The following is a 24,710-nucleotide window of genomic DNA, read 5'->3' as shown; positions in this document are numbered from 1 at the left end:
TGAAGGCCGAATATAACTAGAGTTACAGGAAAAAACCTTTCAAACAAAGCTCCATACCAAAGCACCCCATCTAGGCATATCAGGCATATTTCTGAATGAGAATTAATCCTGATGTAATATGAGAGAATACAACTACATTTATCTGAAACATAGCAGTGCATTATCAGCAATAGACTGTGCCATAAAAAAACTAAAGACAATTTTAGATAAACACTCAATGTGTGTGGGGGTGGGTGGGTGTGTACATATATGTATATATGTATGAAAGAATCACCAGCAAGCTTAGTCTTCACATCTTTTCTTATTATTTGATTTCTGTTTTATTAATAAGAGCTAAACACAATACCAATCTTCTCTATTGCTTGCTTAGTCACTCTGCTTTTCTCAGTGGGATTCAGAGTCTTCAAAACAGAATCAATAAAAACCTACTTACCTAAACAAGTCTTTTGATTGATTGCTTAAATTAAACAAAAGACATTATGAAAATAATCTATTTAGTACGAGTGTATCTTTACAGAAAAAATCATCATCATCAATGATGCAAGCTTATGCTACTTTCTCAGAGTGGATTTTTCATTGCAACTACAGATATTCTTAAACAGAATAATAGATCCAGTTGTAGAACTTATTCACAAATGCAAAGCTCAACATCTAGATTTTGATTTCTATTTGAAGACTAGCTCTACCTTCATTCTTTCTGTGCCCTTATTTTCCAAATTGCTATGACAAAGAACTTTCTTGTTCTATTTTAAAGAGTAAATTAAGTCTTTCTTACATCAACCTGGCAATATTTAACAATGAATATAAAGTTGTACAGCTCTCAAGCACTTCTTCATGCAATCCTTTAGAATACCTACTAGCAGATCTTTCAGTCCCCAACCACGTATTTTCTTGTTTCCTCAGATGAACATTGAAGGATTTGAATGAATCTTTGAGATGCCATGCCACTAATCTTTTTAGTTTCAGGAAACAAATCAATATAATGAACCCATTTCCTTGTACATATTGTGCTTTCACAGTAGCATAATTATAAATAGCCATAGAACTTTCTAGCTTCATGTAAACCACATAAAGCTCCTAGAGGCTGTAGAGGCTGTATTGGTAGTCCTGTTTATGAGCTTGTGATATGCTATGTATCAGATCACAGGTAGTCTAGTGGACATCAGCAAAATAAGCAAAGATGAGGACTATACTTTACTGGGGAAATGCATTTACTATGATACTTTAATGTATCATAGCAGAGTTCAGAAATTTTGGTCTATTCTAGCTCACAAAAATGAATGAAACCAAGACTTATGAAATCAAAGTAAATCTGATTTGGAACTACATTTGGGGATTACAATACAGATAATCAGGAAGAGCTTCTAAAAGATAGTTAAGAGAGGTACAATGCTGGATTTTTAGGATAAAACATTTAGAGTCAGCTATTTCAGCCTTCTCTAATTAACAAGTTTTGAAGGGGCTAAGAAGGTATTTAGTATGGGAAAAATGCCTCATTTCAACTCTGTGCTTAAAAGCTATGTAAGCAATCCATGAAAATTATGTGCCTGTTGCTATCTAGTTCCTGGGAACTATGGACTATTTCAGCAGTAATTCTGTATGCATGTGTAAGCATCTGGTTATATGCCTCTTAGCACTCTTTCAACAGAGCTTGGGGGCTTTTAAGCTACAATGGTCATATCTATTTTCCCTGACTACAAGATTCTGTTTTGGTATCTCAGATAATTAAGAATACAGGAAATAAATGTGCTTCTGAATCACTTTAATGTCAATTAAGACATAAATATCCTTTGTCTTATTTTTTTCTCTGGTTGGGTTAAGACTTAACTGATGCCAGGAAAAAGCATATACCAAGACATGAAAGTCATTCTGGACGTGCTCTAGGGGTATGGTGCACTGAGAATACTTAGAATTAAGACAGTTGCCATGCTGGTCTTAATATGGTGTTAAGCGCATACTGGGAACTACAGTGCATTTGAGAATAGCCTATATTATGTATTTGTACTTCAACTCTTACTTTTCTACAAATGTATGAGCAATTTACTACTCATTCAATGGAACATAATTAAGCTTCTTCTGTTTTTAAAGGTTTATTTTAATTTCAAATGTTTATTTTAATTTCAAAATTATGTAAAGGTGCTTTTTTTTGGATTTTGAGTTTGTTCTTCAATCAATGCCCAGGGAGTACTGTGACTGAACTCGTAAGAATTATGCTACACCTCAAAGTAACTATTTAAGTAACTATGACCACAACAACATTCAGGGAAAAGCAGATTAATTTACCAAATGAGAAAACTTTTCTTTCCTATAACAAAAAATAAATAGCAACAAATTCTGTCATATCAAATTTTGCCTTGACTTAGTTGTATTTACCTTCTTACTGTGGCCAGGTTGGTGTGTTCCAAAGACAGCAGTAGCTATGACATACAGGGCTACTCAAGCTAGGCTGGTCAAAGGGATTGGGCAGAAAACCATCGAAAGGCTTTCTAGGGTGGAAGCTGAGAAACAGACCAGCAAGCTAGTCTTGTAGAAAGCAAAGTTATCTTTCAGAAACAAAATAAAGTATTCATTCTGGCAAATGGCATACCAAAACAGCAAACTCCACATTTACATAAGTTACATATTTTGGTGAAAATAATCAGAAGGGCCCAATTTGGAAAAGTGATGATAAAACAAATACGAAAGTAAATTTCTATAATACTTGAGATGTCGGTACAACCACAGAAATGGAATAACATGAGCTGAATATTTTGGAGTAAGTTAATATCAATGGCCAAAAAAACAATTAAAAAGTGATAAAATTATATTCCTGGAAGTACGATAGTTATCAACCACTATATCTTTCAAAGCACAAAGATTATATATATTTGGACAACCAATTAACATTTGATTCTTCTGAGATAGCTTTCAAATGGCAAACATAAAAATAAGGCTTCTGTAAAGTCAGTGCAAAGGTGAGCTCAAAGTTCAATGCTGCAAATCCAAGAAGAAACTCCAGTAATACTCACAGCAGAATATCTGCTTAACAGCAGGAGACTAAGTTTGTGGGTCACAGAGTAAAAGAAACAAAAGATGACAGGGTTGCTAGAACTGGAAATAGAATCAAAGATTATGATTAGTAGGATGTTGTTCTCCCACGGGAATATCCTCACAAGTAATTTGGCATTTCTCAGAGGAAGTCAGCAGGAGCCACACTGATCACTAATGGGTGAGACAGAAATTTAGCAGTGCTACTGTCCAGTGTGATGGAGCATGCAGAAAAATAGACAGCAGACAACCTACTAAAAAAAGCCCCTAAAACCAGAAAGGTCAGACAGCTTGCAAGTGCTACCAGACTCAGATCTGAAAAAGAAATCAGCATTTATCACAGTTCTCATTTCAGCATAGCAAGGGTGCCAAACTAGAACTCATTTCCCAAAGAATCAAACTTTAGGCCTGTCTGTCATATTGAGATGGGGGCAGGAGGGAGAGAAGAGATGGCAAGCAAGATCAAGTATTTACTTTTCAAAACTCCCTCCAGAAAAAGAAGCAGCAAACTGTAATAAAGTAGCTTCAGAGGAAGTGAAAGAATACATTTGGTAACAATGAAAGAAGCTGAAACAATTGCTGCAAGGGCCAAAAGCGAAATACTTTCTTCACTCAGTAAGATTCTAATTGACAGGTTGACACTAGCTGAGGAGCTGCTAAAGCTAAACAAGAAAAGACTGTAACAGTCTTTTATGGAAAATAACAAAAGGAAGGAAAGACAAGCAATAAGAAAGAATACTTTGATAAAAATTACAGCAGCAAAAAAACTGAGCAATTATTTATTCTGATAATACATTAAGGTGGACACGTGAACACTTCGCATCACAAATGAATTGAGCTAGCTTAAAAACACTTGACTTTGTGTTTGGAGAAATGTCAATATTTGTATGTTTTCTTCTGATCTTTTTTTTTTCAAGACACCCTACAGATTCAAGGAAGGAATGTAGGGGAGGAGAAGAGATTCAGTGTTTTCAGAATTAAACATGCTTTCCCAAAGAAAAAATACTCTGCATGAAGGTGGGGAAAAGAATTCTAAAAGTAGTTGAACACTTAGGGGTAAATTTTCCTCTGTTGCTGTCAGCTGGCAGGACTGGTTTTGTGGCCAATCTGTAATTCAGATTTAGTATTTATGGATCTGTGGAGAAATGCATGATGAACATTTTGCTACTACTGTTCCGAGCACTATTTGTCAAAGAGTTAGGCACTTCAGGTAATGTATGGTAACTTTATCAATGACTTCACAGCCTATTTCTTTTAAAAAGGGAACCTCAAGAAGGCAAATAATCTTATCATCACTTTAAAAACCTCCAAATATTTCTCAACAGATTTTTAAAATACCAGTGTGTAGTATGTCAATAACAGAAGAGCTGTCCTGAAATTTTTGCTGAAGTAACATTTAAAATAGTCAATTATTTTCCCCATATTTTCTTATTTTTCCTTATTACATTCAAAATCAAGAGCAAAACAAAGAATAAACTAATCTGAAATATAATAAAATGGAATAAGATTCTTGCTTGTATCATGGAGACATATATTATATTTTTTAGAGCAAATAAATGGCTTGGGCTTCATCATATGGCAAAATGAAAGTGAATGTCCTAAATCAGGAATCATCACAAAAGTAAAGCAAAACACCAATGAACTACTTTTTATTGTCCTAGAGACAGACCTTGCCATCTCTAGGCATTGCTGACACCTTTTCCATTCAGATTATGACGTAAAAAAAAATGATTATTTTGTAGATTGAATTAAAAGGCAGTATGTGACTAGCCTAAAGTTAGAATCATATGTTTAAATCTTATCTTCTAAAAGGATTTCAGTGAAATACAGAAATATTTATAGAATACTAGAATTTAAAACCAGTTTCTAAATTTGTTTGTTAGCTAGACCATCATTCATTCACACTACATATTGACTCAAAACTAAATAGAAGTGAATAAGTGATTTGGAAAAACAGCTAAGATGAGCAAAAATAATGGAAAAGTTTTTCTATATTTTTTACATCAGTGTATGCAGATCATAGAAAAAAGTTCCATGTTTGACAGTTTGACCTAACTTTAGAACAATATTAAAATAACTTTATTCATATTTTATGTAATGACCTGAACTTGCTGACATTACATCAAAGGCAAAAGCTAGAGTGTATTCTGCTATTTACTGTTTGAATCAACTGTAGAAATACAAGATGAAATAAAAAAGAATAGCTAATCATATTTAAATGAAGCAAATACTGGATATAAGCCAAATTAATGGAAAAGCCACGATGGAATGCTTTCTGATGGAAAGCCAGATAAAACCAATTCATCTTGCTAAAATCAATTAATATAAAACATGTAAATATAAGATAGAAAGAAGGGAAAGGAAGGTCCTGCTAAACCTTGCAATGTATGTGGTATACACAATGTACACCATACCAGTCATACCTCAGACTGGAGATACTCTGAAATTCTCAATTTAAACTTTGTGGACCAAATTTCTGTTATTAATTATGGGTCTAACTGTAATGTTTGCATTATAATACAACTGAAATAATGTACCGGGCATCAGAGTTAATGCTTTTATCACTGAGAAAGAATTTTCACTGCTAAGTTAATTCTGCTACTCTGGTCTACTCTTCACTGGTGCACTGCAACATTCATTTCTCCAAGATTAAGAACGTTGGATATACAATTAGTAACTTTCTAAGTACAAATATGCTCTACCTTGTGCATGTACACATTGATGCACACATACAGACACAGACTAATTAGGAATTATGGTTCCTTCAATCTATTTTAACTCCCCATGCATTTTCTTCCACAGCAGTGATCACACAGCTTCATGAGGGCAATGTGAACAAAAACACAGATCCTCCTAGCAGCTTGTATGAAGGGGAGGATCTGCAAAACTAAAAGGTCTGTCTCCCTCTAAATTTACCAAAGCCTTCTTCAAATGAGGAGAAACTTCACATGAAATTCTACAGGAAGACCAGTCCTGTCATGTTTTCTTCCTATTCAGGAGCTCCCAGGTATTCCTGTGATGAAGACAGACAACTCCTGAAGGTGGACTAGAAAGCCACCAAGTTTGTATTTTAGATATTAAGACCACAAGAAGTGTTTCCCCTCACACACTTTGCCTGTTATAAATATAACACAAACAAAGGAACTCTAGAAAATCCATCCAATTTCAGGACAGAAAATAGGAAAGAAATTTTTTTTTTAAAAAAAGACAATGGTGAATTGCAGGCTTAGATGCTGAAAACTCTAATTTTGTGTTGCATTGGGTCATATTCCAGTGGGAGAAGGGCCTGTTCAAATGAATTACACAGATAGAAGGAGCCTGCATCACACAGATAGAAGGAGCTAATCTTCTTAGCAAAGAGTATTTTAAATGCCCTCTTCATTGCTCAAACTAATAATGCATGGAAATTGTGCAGTGAAGGCAAAAGTAGCACAAACTCACTGTGCTGGAACAAACTTGACAAGGAATGTGAAAAGAATGCATTTTTTTTTTAACTGCTTATGTGCCCATGCCAGAGCTTTGGGTAACAAGCATAGGAATTTAGAATATTCAGATATTAACAAGAATCAGTGGTCAGTATAGAAACTTGTGTGTTGACTTGCTTTATTGAACTTTAAAAACCACTAGTTATAACACACATGTAGTTGCGTAATTCTATATTAGCAAGTATTTTGATGAATAACAGGGCTGATAAAGCTTGGTTTCCTACAGATGCCTGTATCCTAAGCATACAGACAAAAGCACACCAGCTCCTACTTTCACATCCCTTTGGGCTTTAGTCCTCTGCATTTTCTCCAGTTTATTTCCATTGCTTTTTTAACTCTCTGCTCCTTACAATCTCCTTCCCATAAACACCAGCTGGGCAAGGAGCAACACATGTAATGGCTGGTTCCAAGCTATCTCTCTGATCATGTTGCAGTTTCTCCTTCATCAGTTTGGAACTCTCTTCCTCATCTCAGCAGCTCATTTTCATAAAAATGCATAGAAGCTAATAATGTTTGGGAAACCCTTTGTTAAAATTTGGCTGAAGTCAGCCAATGGTCAGAACTTATTAGGAGCAACTGACAACGCAATCACGTCAGCCTTGTTTCAGGAAGAAACTATAGAAGAGAAACATCAGTGATTTGATTTGGTACCAGCAGTCTTTCTGGTCATTCAGACACAGTTTGCTTGTGGATCTCTGGGATAACAAATATATATATATATATATATAGGAGTAGGTACCTTAATACTGTATTACACTGAGCAGGAAAAAGGAGGTTTTTCTGTATAACATCTCTCTCAGTGTGAAATTGCTCTGTATTAACATGGAGACATACTGGCTAGAAGTCTAGTCCACAAAAAGAATAGCATTAGGATACCTGGCATTCTTTTAAGAAAACTTTCCAACATGAAATGTTGCACCTAAAACAAGGTTTTGAATGTCATTATGACCTAATCACTGGATTGGTGGCAGGAAATTATAAATGAAGCTGATTCTAGGAAAATGTCAACAGCACAATACAAATAAAAAGGAAATTCTCCAAAACGGAAAAAAATCTCCACAAGAGATATGATCATTTTGGCCAAAATTCTCTTCTTGGTTAAATGTTTATCTGAAGATGGCAATCAGTAAAATAAACTTAATTAATAGAGAGAAACAGCAATCTATACAATTTAGAAGTTTTTGCTAGTATAATAAATTCACATAGAGAGGTAAACAGTTGATGGATATTCTGAAATAAAAGAGTAAGACTGAATTTTCAAGGATCTCCTCCCTTCTGGTTACTACCTGGTTACTGGCAGGAACACTTTAGCTCACAAAGTAAAAATATATAGCTGGTCATTTTCAATATACTCTAGATACTATTACTGATTCTTCTTCCTTCGGTTTAATGGCCTCAAATGTACATTGAAAGGGATTCAGAACAAAATGAATTCTGGAGAATCTGATATTGAAGCATTCCCCCTACAGCAAATCAACATTCCCATTATTACATCATCAAGTCTTTATGAAGAAACACGGATTATTAATACTTTACCACCAAAATATCAAAGGGTCAAATGGATTCCACAGCACAAATTAGAGATCAAAGCTATACATGTAATCTCTAGCCCATGCTTAGATTATCACTCAACAAAGTAATGGCTACTAGCACACAGAGATTATTCACTGTAAGTAAAGCAATGTGTGTCTGTGATTCTCCTACAAAGAATATGAATTCAGAAAATAGCTTGCAGGTTGTGCCACCTACCATAGCTCAGTCATTTAAGGATTACAAAGAGTTAGCTGCCTAAAACAATTTGCTTTGCAAAAAACTCCATTGAAACATAATTAATTTTGTTATACTAAAAGATAATTAAATCAACTAACACTTGAAGGCAGTGTTAGCCTTCCTACTTCTTTTTGGATCATAACTATATTAAAATTTGTCAAATAAGATGGGGGAGGAAGAATATGTTTAGATATGGTTTATAAGAAATGAAAATAAGACAGAACAAGTAACCTTCAAACTGAGACTCTCTCTTTAAGTTCTGATAGTCTTCTCTATTTCACATTGTCACAAGCCATCTGTGAACTCATATAGGTAGTGAAGTAAAAGCCAAAAATACATTGTATTTAGAAACAGTGTACAGTAAGAAGAGTAGAGACTGAAGCTGTCTTACAAAAATTCATCTCTTTTTCTGTCCTCTCACCACGAATTTAACTGTGTCTGAGTAGCAAATGCAATATAATATCTTCCAGAACATTCATTCTTTTTACATTTTATTTTGTTGCTTGTTTTTTTTTGGAGGATTTTTGTGAAGAGAACAAAGAAGAAGAGAAAATCCTCCAAACATAGGAAATGTAGTCATCTGAAAAGTTGGAATTTGGGGCTAAAAGGTTTGAAAAAAAGTTTCCCAGGCAGGCAGCCACATCCTGTATTTGCTAAGGAAAGTAACTTTTCAGTTATTGTACTCTCTTACTCTCCTTTTCTTCCCTATTCCTCCCAGTACTCTCAGTATCATCCTACATTTCTCTTGAACAGAAGACTATCGTCTCTTTGGTCAATCTCATGACACGTGTAAATCAAATCAAATCAAATGTTTCTGCTAGGGTTAAGAACTTTACTTTTGTAACCGCCTGCACAGGGAAAGAACAATCAAGTCAGACATCCAGATGCAAATCCTCTATTTAATAGCACAATGTTAGCTTCGCCTTTATTTGCTGTTTTCCTCCCTCACTCTGTTTCTTGGTTTCAACATAAAATGATTTCATCATGATTGTAAGTTCACATAACTCTTTACTTGTATGAGTTTCCTATGATTCTTTGAGGTGAATTTTCAAGTTTTGAGAGAAGACAGTCTTGTGTTTTATCAGGCTAAATATTATTCTCTGCTTTCAAGAAATGCAGATTTCTGTCTATTCTTTCCATTCAAGATATGCTTTTAATCCTGAGGTTTATGATTGTTGATCCTTAGGAGGGGAAAGATTTGTATTTCATTTCCCCACTACATTATACATGCTATTTCTGCTGATTTGCAGATATATATATCGCTGTTACTGTGTTTTACAAGCTGCATCTAGGTTGTTTCCATTGCTGCTATACCATTCACTAAGCCTCAAATACTCACCAGCTATGCTCTCATTTGCATTCTTTCATCATTTAGTCAATCAATATATTAAATCCAGACATGGAGTGGCTTATTCCATTTGAGGATTTATCTAGTGCCTGCAGGATACTAATTCCAAGCAGCGGAGAATCCCTTGATGTACTGATATCATTAATAATGTTTAAGACTTAGTCACAGCTGTAGTCGTTAAATACAAAGAAATAGATGTTGTCCAGTAGCAATATTTTATACCATTAAGCTACCACAGTTATTCATAAATATATCCATTTAAAAGCAAATGGAAGCTCTCCAATTTCTTTTCCTTCTTGACTAAGCAACTGCATTAAAAAATTGTTTTTCAGATCTCAGCAGGCTGAACTTGACTGCAAATAAGAATGATTGCAGCACAATGAAATCCAGCTCCTTAAAACATCCTGTATAATCTGGAAGTTCCATGTGACAAGTTCCAAAATAGCAGAGCTGCAGTCACATATTTCATCCTAGGCCATGGACTAGGACATTTTATGAGAGATATTGCATGACAGTTTCAATCTTTCTGTTGCTTTCCCTGCTCTCTTCAGAGATATACTATTATTTTGTTTCCATAGTAGAATTAATGTTTTTTTTCACCTCAGAAAAGATCCTGAAGCACAAAAAAGGATCTGATATGACAAGCATTGAAAACACAGTTAACAAGCGATTTTAAATATCCTTCTAAGAATTTCTCATTGGCACTCTGATCATCATCTTCTTCACAAGCTTAATTGTGCCTCATTTGCTCATTCTGTACTAATCACAGTGAGTATCCCAGGTGGAAAAGAGGGGTCTGTATTGTAACTGAAACCTCAGGTAATTGCTGTAGTATATTAATTTATTATTTTGATGGATTTTTTTTAATAAAACGAGAAAAGATGAGCTTATCTTTCAACCAAATTAAACAAAGAAATGAACTTTGGAGTTTGATGGCAGTATGAACACTGATTAGGAAGACAGGGCTTTTCCACAGCTGAACAGCAATATTGGCTGAGTGCCTCATATGGACATCCATCAATCTAAAGATCATCACTGACCTGATGACTGATGAAATGAAGAAAATCATACTGCTATACTGCATACTGCATGATCATTTTAAAGATTAATATTAATAAATTCTGATTCCTCTGTAGAAGAAATCTTTCCACAAACTTGACCTTTGAGAAAGTCAGAAGGAAGAGCAGCTAGGATTAAATGTGCTCTGTGAGTCAAATACTGAGACACTTATCCAGCTACAATTCAAAATTTATACACTTGTAACACTTTTAAAGTCAGTAAGAATTATTGCATAGTGATTGAGACTTAGTAAAGACCTCAGTGTATCATAATTTAAGGCCTGATGCATTATTTCTTCTAAGTTTGGATAAAGCCTAGACTGGCTCATATAGCATGATTAATCTTTACTTAATTTAGGTTACTTTCTGAGATACATCAATAAATTTTATTTAATTAACCTACTGAGACGCATGACTGCTATCCTATACTCGCAAGAATTAATTTTTAGTACAGTGCCGAACCTTAGAAGCTAATACTAGAAAGAAATGGCTGTCAGTCTTTATCTATAACTTCACTGACTTTCAAAATTGTGATATACTAATTAACAAAATGTTAAGCTCGAAAAGCATCAAATGCTAAGTTAAAAAAAAGATACAGAATTACAAGGTATTCGGCATTTGAATATATGCTATTTGATGGCTTACCTGAACCAAATTCCATCCTTTTAGAGATTCAGCAATGATAGAAGTAACTGTTGCACATACACCACCAAAAACCATCAGATGGTTAGGTCCATATTTTATTGCATCATAGAAGGCTTTGAGTCCTTTTGCATTGTCACACTGGAAAAAAGAAATAATGGCAATATTCACCATCTCAAATAACATAATTAACTAAGAATTAAAGCTGAAAAACAAAGAGGATCCTATTGCAAAAAAATATGAATACCAGTCCTGGATTAGAGTAGTATCAATCTTTCATAATATCTTATGCAGCCATGGCTTAATTACAGCAGAGCATTAATAAAACATGTCCCTAAAGTTCAGAACTTGATTCTAAACATGCTAGCAATTAGGGTTCCCAACAAGCTGCACAGTAGATGCCATTGTTACCAGTAGCAGTAGAGTCTTTATCTATCCATTTCTTTAAAAAATATAATTCTCTGCTTTCTTTTCCCTCCTCTAGAAAATCTTCTTTAAATATAATCTTTATAAAAACTGTGGTACACCAGCCTCCAATGTTTCATTATAGCCATTCAATAAACTACCAGTTCATTTACTATCAGCATCCAAGTAGTAATTGCACTGCATTCTGTTGAAAGAACAAAGATTTTAATTAAGTAGTTTGCAAACTTAAATTAATCCTCTTACTGAATTAATACTCTAAAATAAAAAATACTATATTTACATTCTATTTACAAGAATGGAATTACTGCTTTCATTCAAAAGGATAGTTTTGCACTGCAGAGATTTCTTTTTAATTATATTTTATTGTATGATGTGCAACTTCTCCCTTTATTATGCTAGATATATATAGTTACAGATATAGATATTCAGAAAAAACGCATAGAGGCTCACTTGTCAGTTTGATGGATTGGTGGAAAACTCACATAGTGAAAGAATTAAATTATGATTACTGGAGCAAGCAGTGTCCTCCACCCTTCCTTCCCCACCTCCCTAGTTAAATAAGAGTTTATGCTTATTCAAGTGCAACTTGAACGCTCTACTACTTGCTTAGGTCTATAAGCAACCAAGGAACAAGGACACTAAGGCTTGACACAATATATTTGAACTTATCTGACATTTGGCCAAGACTTTTCCCTCATGCACTCACCACCTCAAACTGCAGCAACAGAGATTATTCTATTGGTTTTCACATCAACTCAAAGCCACAGAATATAATTAATATTTTTACAATTACGGCATATGTTTTCAAGGTTTCACTAAGCAACAGTTTAGGAAGAGTACAGGTCACATATGAAAGGAGGACGATGCTGATAGTGAAATAACAGTTGGAGGCTGCAGCCCATGAAGTGACAGACATATAAAAAGGTACAGAGAAATAAAATGGTAGCACACCTATGGTAAGAAGTTCAGGATTGCTGATGATAAGGCTTTTTCTTTGTTATTTATTTGTTCTTTTTATGTTTATAAAGATATTTGCACAAAAACATTGAATTCTTCACAATTCAATTTTCAATCACACAGCGATTCTCTTTGGAAGGCATGCTGAATGCTTCCTTCATCCTCCCTAAAGTCAAAAGCTTCATATTGCTGAAATATATTACTGATCAATCCAAAGTATATACTTATGCAATTCTACTGAATACGATTCCGCCATAATCCTACCATGCTGTCATCGTTGTCCTTTCTTCCTGAGTGGTCTCAGACTCTTTTTTAGCCCACCACAAATAACCAGAGGAGACAGTTTGCTATTAGAGAAAACCACCAAATTAGTCCAAAGTATGTCCCAGAGACGAACAAAAAGAATTTTAAAACAGTGGCCACAAGTGGAAGGGGAAAAAAAGGGAAAAAATTAGAATAATAGGACAAAGCAGACTTTCACATTTGTTTAATGTCATGTTTCACAACATACACTGCTTACAACATTCTTTCCTGCAAACAACAGAACAGTCTGTCACAAGTTTAAAAAATAAATATCAGATAATTACAATTATCTAGCCAGACAGACAAGCCACTACAAAAGGTTTCACCCTGCCTCTAGTCCAAGGAACAAGTTCCCCAACCTCTTTTAAAAACGTGAATTTTTAGAGATCCCAGAAGGCCACTATTGCTGCTCATGATCCTCTTTTACCAAATCCTAATGTAGCCCTAAAGTGGGCTATCTAAACATTGTTGGAAGGCAACAAGTACAGACACCAGAGAAATGCCCAACATTTAACCAAATGAGTGACATAGCTAGCTCCACGAGCAAAGCTATGCAGTAACCCAATTACAATACCAGAAAAGCTTGTGTAACAGGCAAAGTCTACGTTCAGAAGCAGAGGCTGCAGTGTCCTGGCCACATGCAGCTGAAAGAAGCTGACTGGCTTATTATTTGGAGCGTGACTAACAGAAGTGAATGGGAAAGAATCCCTCCTAAAATGTCAGGCACTTTAATGATAAAAAAAATCACCTAAAGGAGTCAACATTGCTTTTGCTAGATAGTTTTGTTCTTTCATCATTAACACTGCTATTTTGCTAAGCTGAACTGCAACCAGGTCACTTTTGATTCAAAAATAAGAACAGACAGACATGTTGTGCTATTGATCTGGCCTGTCTGTTAAAACAGTGAGGATGGGCATAATGCATTTGGTTGGAGGAATCTAGTACCATAACTGTAACTTCGAATACTTGTGATTGAGTATGTGCTACATCTTTCTTAGGAAGAAAACACACTAATTGCTGTGTCTAGTCTCAGTGAAAAGCCAGTAATAAACCACATAACAAAATGAAATAATTACATTAAATGTCTCTCTTTACATACTGACTTCATGAAGATTATATGGACAGGTTTTACACTGAGAAAAGTCAGCAAGTCACCAAACAAAGGCCTGTAAAGAGTCCTACCTCTTACATCAGAGGTAAGGCCTGGCAAAGGCCCTATTTCCAAGGGAAATAAGAACCACTTATTTGCTTAAGAAAAATAGACAGATGAACTTCTGAGTAAGAGAGGAACAAAATCAGTTTTGAGTTTGAAGACAACTTTCCCGAAACCTCCTTAAAGGAGAGACTGGCAGATAATAACTATCACCCTCAAGAAAGGAATTAGAATCAATAGGGAGAAAGCACAGCCTGAATCAGAGAGACACACAAGGAGATGTCACTGGAGAGAACAGTGAGGGAGCTGGATAAAAAAAGAGAGACTATCTTTGCTGCACCGAATGTTTAACAAGTTGTCCTCTATCTCAGTTGCACAGGGCATCACTAAGGTCAGGAGAAGCACAACTGACTTCTGCTGATTGTTAATTGTAGAAAGACTGCCTGGCATAAAGTGAGATATTGGGGTGTAAATGCAAACCCTCAGGACCACAAGAAATATGACATAGTAAAAATCTTTGTTGCAGAAAAAGGAAATTTATATTTGTCTGGTGTGTGAAGTTTTGCTAACTTGTATACCATTGACAGGTTTGAGTAATCATAGGAGTAGCAGATGAACAGGAACTTGTAATGCAATTGATCTAGTTAGATTTGTAATTTTACAAATAGCAGTGAGAATTGTTGTGAACAGGCACACTGGTCAGAAGGGTGATTAAATTTAGACTTCTAGCTGTTGGATAACTTTGGTCAGCTGTTTCTCAGTTAGCTGTATTCCAGCACAACTCTACTTGTCTGTGTAAAAGTAAATCTGAGAAACCATTTTGATATCTATTGAGCTACTGGCTACTAAGGTTAGAGATCCTCTGTGATGAGAGGGAGGGATCAACAGCTGTCATCAGCATATGAAAATATCAAACTTTTTAACTTTTCAGAAGAACTCACATAGAATGTCACTGGAAAGAGAAGTTCATATCTACCTGATGAGAGCTCCTTGAATAAAGACAATAGCGTTACAAAGCATTATTCTTATCCACCTCTGAACACCTTGTACACCATCAGCATAAAAGGAGCTAAGCGATGAGGAATACCTAATTAAATGTATGATTTTCCTTCACTTCCTTAAAGTGAATGACAATTCAGTTAAGAACATATGAACAACTTTTCTGAGCTACACCAGAGGTCCATCAGATTAACATCCTGTGCCCGAGCTTATGGGCAGGCCATCCTTCTCCTGAGAGAGAAGTCTTCAGATGTTTGCAGCTTATGGACTTTCTGAGCTAGAAATTTTATTTTTGCATTTAATAGCCCTTACTGGATTTTCCTTTCATGAGTTTGTCCAACTGTTCTTGAAATCATCACTTTGACACCCACAGTATCCTGTGGCAATGTCATTATTCACTGAATGAAAAAGCACCTTCTTTCCTTTGTTTTAAACTTCTTCACACAGTGCTGTTATCTATGAGAAGTCTTGCCATGGGATGTTATGAATGCTAAAAGTTCACAAATGTATGAAAAGCAATTGAGCCAATTCATAGATCAAAAAACAATTAAGAAGTTCATAATACACTGACACCGATTTTCTCAGGAAACTACTGAATCACAAATCATTGGTGGTTAGGAGGTCTGGAGAAGCAGAATTAAAGATTTTCCCTATCCTTATGTGGTTTGCAAATTATCTGTTCTAGGACAATGCTGAGAGCTTGTACTATTTCTTAATCTGACCTGTTCTAGCCATTCTGTTTCTTCTGTATTTGAGGGATTAAACAAACAAAATTTCCACCACTACCCTCACAAACTCTGTATGTCAACACGGAAATGCATTCATCCCAAACTGTGGGGTCTTCCATATATACTTCCCAATGTATAGTGTGAAGCTTCTCTATCACCTTTGAAGTACTAGCAATCAGATTTCATTTTTGTTTATAAAGAATGGATAAAGAATTCAGAAACTTCATGTATTCAAAGAAATACTTCCCAGTAACTTAACTCCCTCATCTTGACACTTTATCAGCCACACTTTGAGACTTTACTTAGCAACCTCTTTATCTAATCCTGTCTCTTATACAGGCTATAGTTGACAGAATGCTACTGCTAAGATACTAGTGTTTAACATCCCACTTAACAACCTATATTCAGCCTCCGATAACACCTACCTCTTTGTAAGTCACTGGCTCTGCAGTGACCATGACCACTAGCTCTTCTGTCCTCAAATTGCCTAAGTGACTGTCTAAATATCTTCTGAAGGCTCTACTTCTTCCTCAAGTAATTTATTTTTTCCTGATTCACTACCATTTGGGACCTGAGTCCTCACATATTATTTGGGAAGCGAGTCCACTCAGCAAGATAAACAAAAATTTACTCTCTCTTCTTACAAGAGGAGTATATCTACTTCTTACAATTTTATCCACTTATCCCTTTTTTGTTTATCATGACTTCTATTTTCTGTCTCTTTACTAGTTCTTCTAGTGTATAACATTTACACTGGAAGACTCCAGTTCAAGAAATTCAGCATGAAATGGAGTTGGAATGTAGCAAGTAGGTAAACCCTGTATAATCAAAAATGACTCTACTAAGTTCCCAAATATTAAATATGCAATAGCAACAGAGACCAAGTAAATTATCTCTTTTCACAAAAAATTTGCATTAGGCTTGGAAGCTGAAGCCTTTGCTCACAGATCTGCCCCTTGCTACCTTGATCTGTAACTGTTCTACAGACAGAAGTTTAGAAGATTCAGAATCACTTTGAATAATGATATGAAGATCACTCAATAATGTGATTCGTAAGTCTTTTGAAAAAATAGAACTTACCTAAATCACTTAGTTGTAGTTGCTAGCAGTATGTTTTAGGACGAGCATAATTTATTTCACTGTTTCATATTGCTGATATAAGACCTCTAACCACTCTCATGGAGCATTTTAAATAATGTATTTTCAAAGGCCTCTGATATGTCCATCCAATATCTTAAAAGATATTTTATAAGACCTACATATTCTAAACTGTGTTCATGTTTGTCACTTTGGGCTTTCCATTAATCATAGAATCATAGAATCAGTAAGGTTGGAAAGGACCTCTGGAGATCATATAGTACAACCTCCCCGCTCAGCAGGGTCACCTAGAGCACGCTACACAGGGTTGCATCCAGGCAGGTCCTGAAGATCTCCAGAGAAGGAGACTACACAACCTCTCGGGGCAACCTGGTCCAGTGCTCCGCCACTCTCACAGTGACAAAATTCCCCCTCACGTTCAGGCAGAACTTCCTGTGCTTCAATTTCTGCCCATTGCCTCTTGTCCTGTCACATGGGACAACTGAAAAGAGTTTGTCCCCATCCCCTTGACACCCTCCCTTCAGGTACTTATAGACATTGATAAGATCCCCCCTCAGTCTTCTCTTCTCTAAGCTACATAGGCCCAGCTCTCACAACCATTCCTCAAAGGGCAGGTGCTCCAGCCCTCTGATCATCTTCGTAGCCCTACGCTGCACTCTCTCCAGTAGCTCCATGTCTCTCTTGTACTGGGCAGCCCAGAACTGGATGCAGTCCTCCAGATGAGGCCTCACCAGGACTGGGGAGAGGGACAGGATCACCTCCCTCCACCTGCTGGCAACACTCTTCCTAATGCACCCCAGGAGACCATTGGCCTTACTGGACACAAGGGCACATTGCATAATTGCATGGTCAACTTGTCGAACACCAGCACTCCCAGGTCTTTCTCTGCAGAGCTGCTCTCCAGCAGGTCAGACTCCAGCTTGTACTGGTGCCTACGGCTACTTTTCCCTAGGTGCAGGACTCTGCACTTGCCCTTGTTGAACCTCATGAGGTTCCTCTCTGCCCAGCTCTCCAGCCTGTCCAGATCTCTCTGTATGGCAGCACAGCCCTCAAGTGTGTCAGCCACTCCTTCCAGCTTGGTATCATCTGCAAACTTGCTGAGGAGGCACTCTGTCCCTTCATCCAGGTCATTGATGAAGAAGTTGAACAGGATGGGACCCAGTACTGAGCACTGGGGAACTCTGCTAGCTACAGGCTTCCAACTAGACTCTGCACCACTGATGACAATGCTCTGAGCTCTGCCTTTCAGCCACTTCTCAGTCCTCCTCACTGCTCACTTGTCTAGCCCACCTTCCTGAGCTTATCTAGGAGGATGTTATGGAAGACAGGGTCAAAAGCCATGCTGAAGTCAAGGCAGACAAGGTCTACTGCTCTCCGGAGACCTCATCAACCCAGCCAGTCATTCCATCATAGAAGGTTATCAGATTGGTTAAGCAGGATTTCCCCTTGGTGACTGCATGCCGACTCCTCCTCATCACCTTCTTTTCCTCCATATGTCTGGAGATGACATCCCAAATGTGCTGTTCCATCACCTTTCCAGGGATGGAGGTGAGGCTGACTGGCCTGTAGTTGCCTGGGTCCTCCTTCTTGCCCTTTTGGAAGGTTGGAGTGACAGGCTTTCTTCCAGTCCTCAGGCACCTCTCCAGTTCTCCACAACCTTTCAAAGATGATAGAGAGCAGCTTGGCAACAACATCGGCCAGCTCCCTCAGTACCTGTGGGTGCATTCCACCAGGGCCTATGGAATTGTGGATGTCTAGCCTGCCCAGAAGCTCTCTAACCCTATCCTCTTCAACCAAAGGAAAGTCTTCCCTTCTCTGGACTTTCTCCCTCACATCCAGGCTCCAGTATTCATGAGGGCTGCCCTTAGCAGTGAAGACTGAAGCAAAGAAGGCATTCAGCAATTCTGCCTTCTCTGTATCCCTTGTCGCCAGGCCCCCGCCCCATTCAGTAGCGGGCCCACATTTTCCCTAGTCCTCCTCTTGCTGCTGATGTATTTGAAGAAGCCCTTCCTATTGTCCTTGACATCCCTTGCCAGATTCAATTCCAGCTGGGCCTTAGCCTTCCTCGCAGCATCTCTACATATTCTGACAGCATTCCTATAATTCTCCCAAGTAGCCTGTCCCCTCTTCCACAGTCTGTGTGTTTTCTTCTTCTGTCTGAATTTGGCCAAGAGCTCCTTGCTGACTCATGCAGGTCTCCTGCCCCTTTGCGTGCACATCTTACTCATAGGGATGTACCATCCTAGAGCTTGGAGGAAGTGATGTTTGAAAATTAGCCAGCTCTTGTGGACCCCCTTCCTTCTAGGGCCTTAATCCATGAGACTCCACCAATTAGGTCTCTGAAGAGCCCAAAGTTCGCTCTCCTGAAGTTGTTACTGTTTAACATTACATTTCCATAAATAACCTGTCTTTTCATAGATCATAGCAAATCTAGTCACTCTCTATCTGAATATTCGTTCCATTACTGGTGCCATCTTACAAGATAAGGAAAGTCACAAAAGTGAAAAAATGTATGTGATCACATTTAAACATGACAAACACTTTTCTAGATATAGAGGATGAGTACTGCAGAGGGTTTGACTTTAAACATGAATAATCAAAATCATTTCTTTATACAGCAGTACTTCATTCTACTTTTAGTTAAATTGATTTTGTGAAACAACCTTTAAAAAGTTTAGTTTAAGCAATGCTCACTTTTTATTATTCTTACTATTGTCACGGTAACATTTATTCCTTTCTCCAGAAGATAGTGTGACAATCAATCTTTGAGTATTGTAAGTGCTGCATGAATGTCAGTAAAATCAATAAGATATTGATTAGAGGTTAAATGCATGTCCTTAATCATGCCTTGATGATTTTATTCACAGACACTATACGTTATGCTGTTTCATTCATTCATATTATCCACATGTACCTTCTAAAAGCATTAAAATTACCTTCCGGTTTTTAATAGGAGGATTATTTTTCCCAGGTCATATTGTGAGAAAGAAAGAATATCTAACACAAATAAAGATCATCATCTCAGAACTGTTGGCTTCCATTTTTTCAGTACACTGAAAATTGAAGTTTAACTTAACTGCAGTTATGCTCTTTGCAGCAAATAAAAGGAGTGACTGAAATAAGAACTTAGAGAAGGAGAAGGTACAAATTTATAAACAACAATCAAGAATCCCTTGTCAATGGAAGCAAATGGAAGTCAGCTAGTGAAACAAAACATTTGAAGTAACAGCAATATAGATCATAGCATGCCTGGCATCCTACTTCTGAGTTATAAGCTGCAACTGAAACCAAGATAGGAGTGCAATGATATTTTGAAAAATTACCTGGTCACCAGCAATCAGCAATAATCAGTTATGAGAGAAGTTTGGAATATGAAGTTTTTCTTTCCCATAGTTTACTTACTCCTGAAAAAGAGTCCAGTTTATAAGAGTAAAGGTGAAATATATTTCTTATTAATTTTTTGAGAATGAGTTTTTTAGAAGGAATTGAGCATTAAAAGATTGGAAAAATGAGCTCTTCAACAGCTTCCTGATTAAGAATCTCATACTGAAATGCACTGTTTCCTGTTTGTGCTCTGGTCATCAGGCAATAGGGCAGTCTTTCTGTTTACATAGCTGCAGAAGTTTCACTTTAAATAAACCTAGGGAGGACAGGAGGCAGAAGAATATGCCTAGCGGTTTAAGGAACTCATCTGAAAGCCTTGCATTCCATGCAGACAGCTTTATCTCCAGAAGGCTTCCAAAGCCTTCAGAATTGTTCTTGTAACTTCTAATAGTCTCTTACCTGGAAGACATAAGATCTCCTAAACTACTAGAATGATGTTCATGGCACTCTTGAGATACATTTAAGTGGCCAGAAAGCATATGATATTTTTGAAAAATAAGATTAAATTCTTCTCCTTTATAGTAAAATCTTGGTTGTAAACAGTGATACGTGGTACAAGTGAGCTATTACCCAGCATGGCTTTTTCTAAAGCAATATTATATGAAATTCTATTTTTTTCATCCAGAATTTTGGAAACAGACAAAGGGCAGAAAAAAATACAACTGACCAAATAAGGGATGAAAAATGGCATAATGAATTAAGAAGAGCAAAAAATAATTTTCTTGACCCAAAGGTTAAGAAAATTTAGTATGATATTCTTCATTACATATCTATGCTTTTTAATGAAAATCTTCCTGTGGTATAAAACAGTTGAACTTTGTCTACAATGAATAAAACCCTGCTAAACTAATTTATTTAAGAAGTAATAACATGTGATCATTTGGATAAGCTAACACTTAAGTTAGTCTGTAAAAGCTGAATGAAATTTATGATATGTTTTCATTTGGCTTAAATTGTAGCGAAGCACTACACTACAGTAGTTCACTGTTTTATATAAGTCTTAGGTTGGTAGAGTACATAGTAGCACAGGTAAACATCATAGATATTTTTACCTTAACATCTAGCAAAAGGGACAGTATGGAGAGACTTCATTTTTATTTAAACCACTACACAAACAGAATGGCATTCACTGTCAGACTGAATAGTATTGAATGAGCTTCATGGATGGCAGATCTAGAATCACTCAGAGCCCAGGGATCAGGTTAGGGGCCTACTCCCTTGTTCCAAAGGTTAGAGTATCTTTTTCTTCCCATTCTACCAGGTTAAAAAACACAGCCCATTGCCTCTTGTCCTGTCACATGGCACCATGGAAAAGAGTCTGGCCTCAACCCCTTGACACCCTCCCTTCAGATACTTATATATAAGATCGCCCTCCCCAGTCTTCTCTTCTCCAGGCTACACAGGCCCAGCTCTCACAACCATTCCTCAAAAGGCAGGTGCTCCAGCCCTCTGATCATCTTCGTAGCCCTACGCTGCACTCTCTCCAGTAGCTCCATGTCTCTCTTGTACTGGGCAGCCCAGAACTGGATGCAGTCCTCCAGATGAGGCCTCACCAGGACTGGGGAGAGGGACAGGATCACCTCCCTCCACCTGCTGGCAACACTCTTCCTAATGCACCCCAGGAGACCATTGGCCTTACTGGACACAAGGGCACATTGCATAATTGCATGGTCAACTTGTCGAACACCAGCACTCCCAGGTCTTTCTCTGCAGAGCTGCTCTCCAGCAGGTCAGACTCCAGCTTGTACTGATGCCTACGGCTATTTTTCCCTAGGTGCAGGACTCTGCACTTGCCCTTGTTGAACCTCACGAGGTTCCTCTCTGCCCAGCTCTCCAGCCTGTCCAGATCTCTCTGTATGGCAGCACAGCCCTCAGGTGTGTCAGCCACTCCTTCCAGCTTGGTATCATCTGCAAACTTGCTGAGGAGGCACTCTGTCCCTTCATCCAGGTCATTGATGAAGAAGTTGAACAGGATGGGACCCAGTACTGAGCACTGGGGAACTCTGCTAGCTACAGGCTTCCAACTAGACTCTGCACCACTGATGACAATGCTCTGAACTCTGCCTTTCAGCCACTTCTCAGTCCTCCTCACTGCTCACTTGTCTAGCCCACCTTCCTGAGCTTATCTAGGAGGATGTTATGGAAGACAGGGTCAAAAGCCTTGCTGAAGTGAAGGTAGACAACATTCATCAGAGAAGTCTATCAGGTTGGTTAATCATGATTTCCCACCACTGGAAATGGCATCATCTTTCCAAGGACTGAGGTGGGGCTGATTGGTCTGTAATTTCTGAGTCCTCCTTCTTGTCCTTTTTGAAAACTGGAATGACATTTGCTTTCTTCCAGTCCTCAGACAACTCTCCTGTTCTCCATGACCTTTCAAAGATGATGGAGAGTGACCTTGCAAAGGCACCTGCCAGCTCCCTCAGCATTCCTGGGTGTATCCCATCAGGGTTCACAGACTTGTGGGTATTAAGATTTTAAGTGAGCTGATCGTCCTCCAGCAAGGGCAAGTCTTCTCTTTTTCAGTCTTTCTGCCTGGTCTCCAGGGCCTGAGATTCTGGTCTTAGCAGTAAAGACTAAAGCAAAGAAGGCATTCAGTATCTCTGCCTTCTCTGCGTCTGTCATCACCAGGGCCACTGTCCCATTCAGGAGTCAGCCAACACCTCCTCTGGTCTTTGTTTTATTACTGATGTATTTGAAGAAGCCGTTGTTCTCTTTGACATTCCTTGCCAAATTTAAGCCCAAATGGGCCTCGGTCTTCCTACTCACATTTATCCATATTTGGATGATGTCCCTATGTTCCTCCCGAGTGGTCTGTCTGTTCTTTCACATTCTGCGTACCTTCTTCTGTTTGAGTTTTGCCAGGAGTTCCTGGCTCATCCATGCAGGTCTCCTGCCCTCTTTGCTTGTCTTCTTGCTCACTGGGATGCACCTTTCTTGAACTTGGAGGAGGTGATCCTTGAATATTAAGCAGCTCTCTTGGATCCCTTGGAATTCTTAAATTTTAGTGAATTTGCACTCACTTTGAAATGCCATTTAACAGTCTAGTTTGGTCTTTTCAACAAAGTTTTATCAGGATTAGTTCCTGTAATTTCTTCAGTAATATATTTGGTAATGGTCTTTAATTACATATTTCACAAATCAGTAAATAGGAAGCTATGATTCTGAAGACAATTTTATCAAAAGTATAAGACTATCTTGAAAAGACCAAAGTACCTCAATCTGATACGATGTATGCATTCAATACAGAGACAATATTTTTGCAAGAAAACTTATTTCCTAAGATATCTGTGTTAGTTAACATAGAATTGTACTGAATTATGTAAAATAATGCAAAAGAATGCAGACATTCTTTTTAGATTAATAGGGATATAAAACACAGCTTTAATTTATTATACATAATGTAATTTCCTGCCATTTGCAAATAAACACCATTTTGAAACCCCAAAGCTTCTCTAAGCACTCCTATTAACAGTATTCACTCTGAGACTTCAAATTTTTAGGAAAATTTTATGATTGTGTAATGTTTTCGAAAAGATATCTTTTCTGCTAATCAAAAATGTTTATTATGGGTGGGATTATTCTGTTTGCTTTTAATGTAAAGTACAGAAATAGAGGTCAAATAAGCGCAAGCTGCCTTTTTTTCCAGCTAAGTGTCTAGACTGCTAGCACGCAGAATAATAGATCTTCTGACTTAAATGACTACAGGATGGCAAAGTAAAAGCATACCTTGGTCAGACCACCTTGGGCTGATGGTTAAGAAATTCTTCTGAGAGGTAGGACTGAGTTATCTCAAACTGACAAGAGAGACAAACATGAAGTCTAAATATCAGCTAGTACTCTAAAAAGAAAACTATTACATCGACTAACCTTCCTTTGTACTGGGCCCAACTCATTTCTGTGTGTGCTTCTCAATTAACCTTTTTTAGACTGGAATCTAGGCCATTGATCCCTGAAGAAAGAGATTGTTATATACAAATATAGAATATAGAATGTAATTTTTTGATGTAATTGATTAATACTATTAGAAGCTAGCAAAACAAAGTATATTAATTTAGAATTCAGTAAGTTAAGGTAATAATTCAAAAAATCCTTAGAGAACTCAAAAAAAGCAAAAGCTAAATAAGATAAAAGGAATATCAAGGCAATCCTACAAAATGTGCAGCCTAGTGGAAAAGAACTGAAGTCAAGACTTCACCTTGTCAGATCTCTGAAAGAAAAGTTGTTGGAATAGCAAATTGAAGTACTCCTCTCACAGCTCATTTACCTAAGCTCAGCAAAGTCAAACAGTTGTGTTGATGCAGTGTAGGGCAGGGCTCAGTGGAGCCGTGA

At 37.3% G+C, this 24,710-nt stretch overlaps 1 protein-coding gene across 1 annotated transcript in view; it reads right to left on the bottom strand.

Moving 5' to 3' along the window:
• The window catches only part of GABBR2 (gamma-aminobutyric acid type B receptor subunit 2), a 431,294-nt gene that overhangs the window by 313,174 nt on the left and 93,410 nt on the right, over positions 1–24,710 (bottom strand). The window contains exon 2 of the mRNA XM_062567958.1: positions 11,334–11,471. Coding sequence (XP_062423942.1) covers positions 11,334–11,471 — 138 coding nt within the window. The remainder of the gene's footprint in view (positions 1–11,333; positions 11,472–24,710) is intronic.

Source organism: Rhea pennata, chromosome 2 (assembly GCF_028389875.1).
Source record: "Rhea pennata isolate bPtePen1 chromosome 2, bPtePen1.pri, whole genome shotgun sequence".
In the NCBI taxonomy this organism is placed as follows: Eukaryota; Metazoa; Chordata; class Aves; order Rheiformes; family Rheidae; genus Rhea; species Rhea pennata.
Note: the sequence above shows the minus strand (reverse complement) of the source record. Positions and strands in the feature narration are given on the sequence as shown.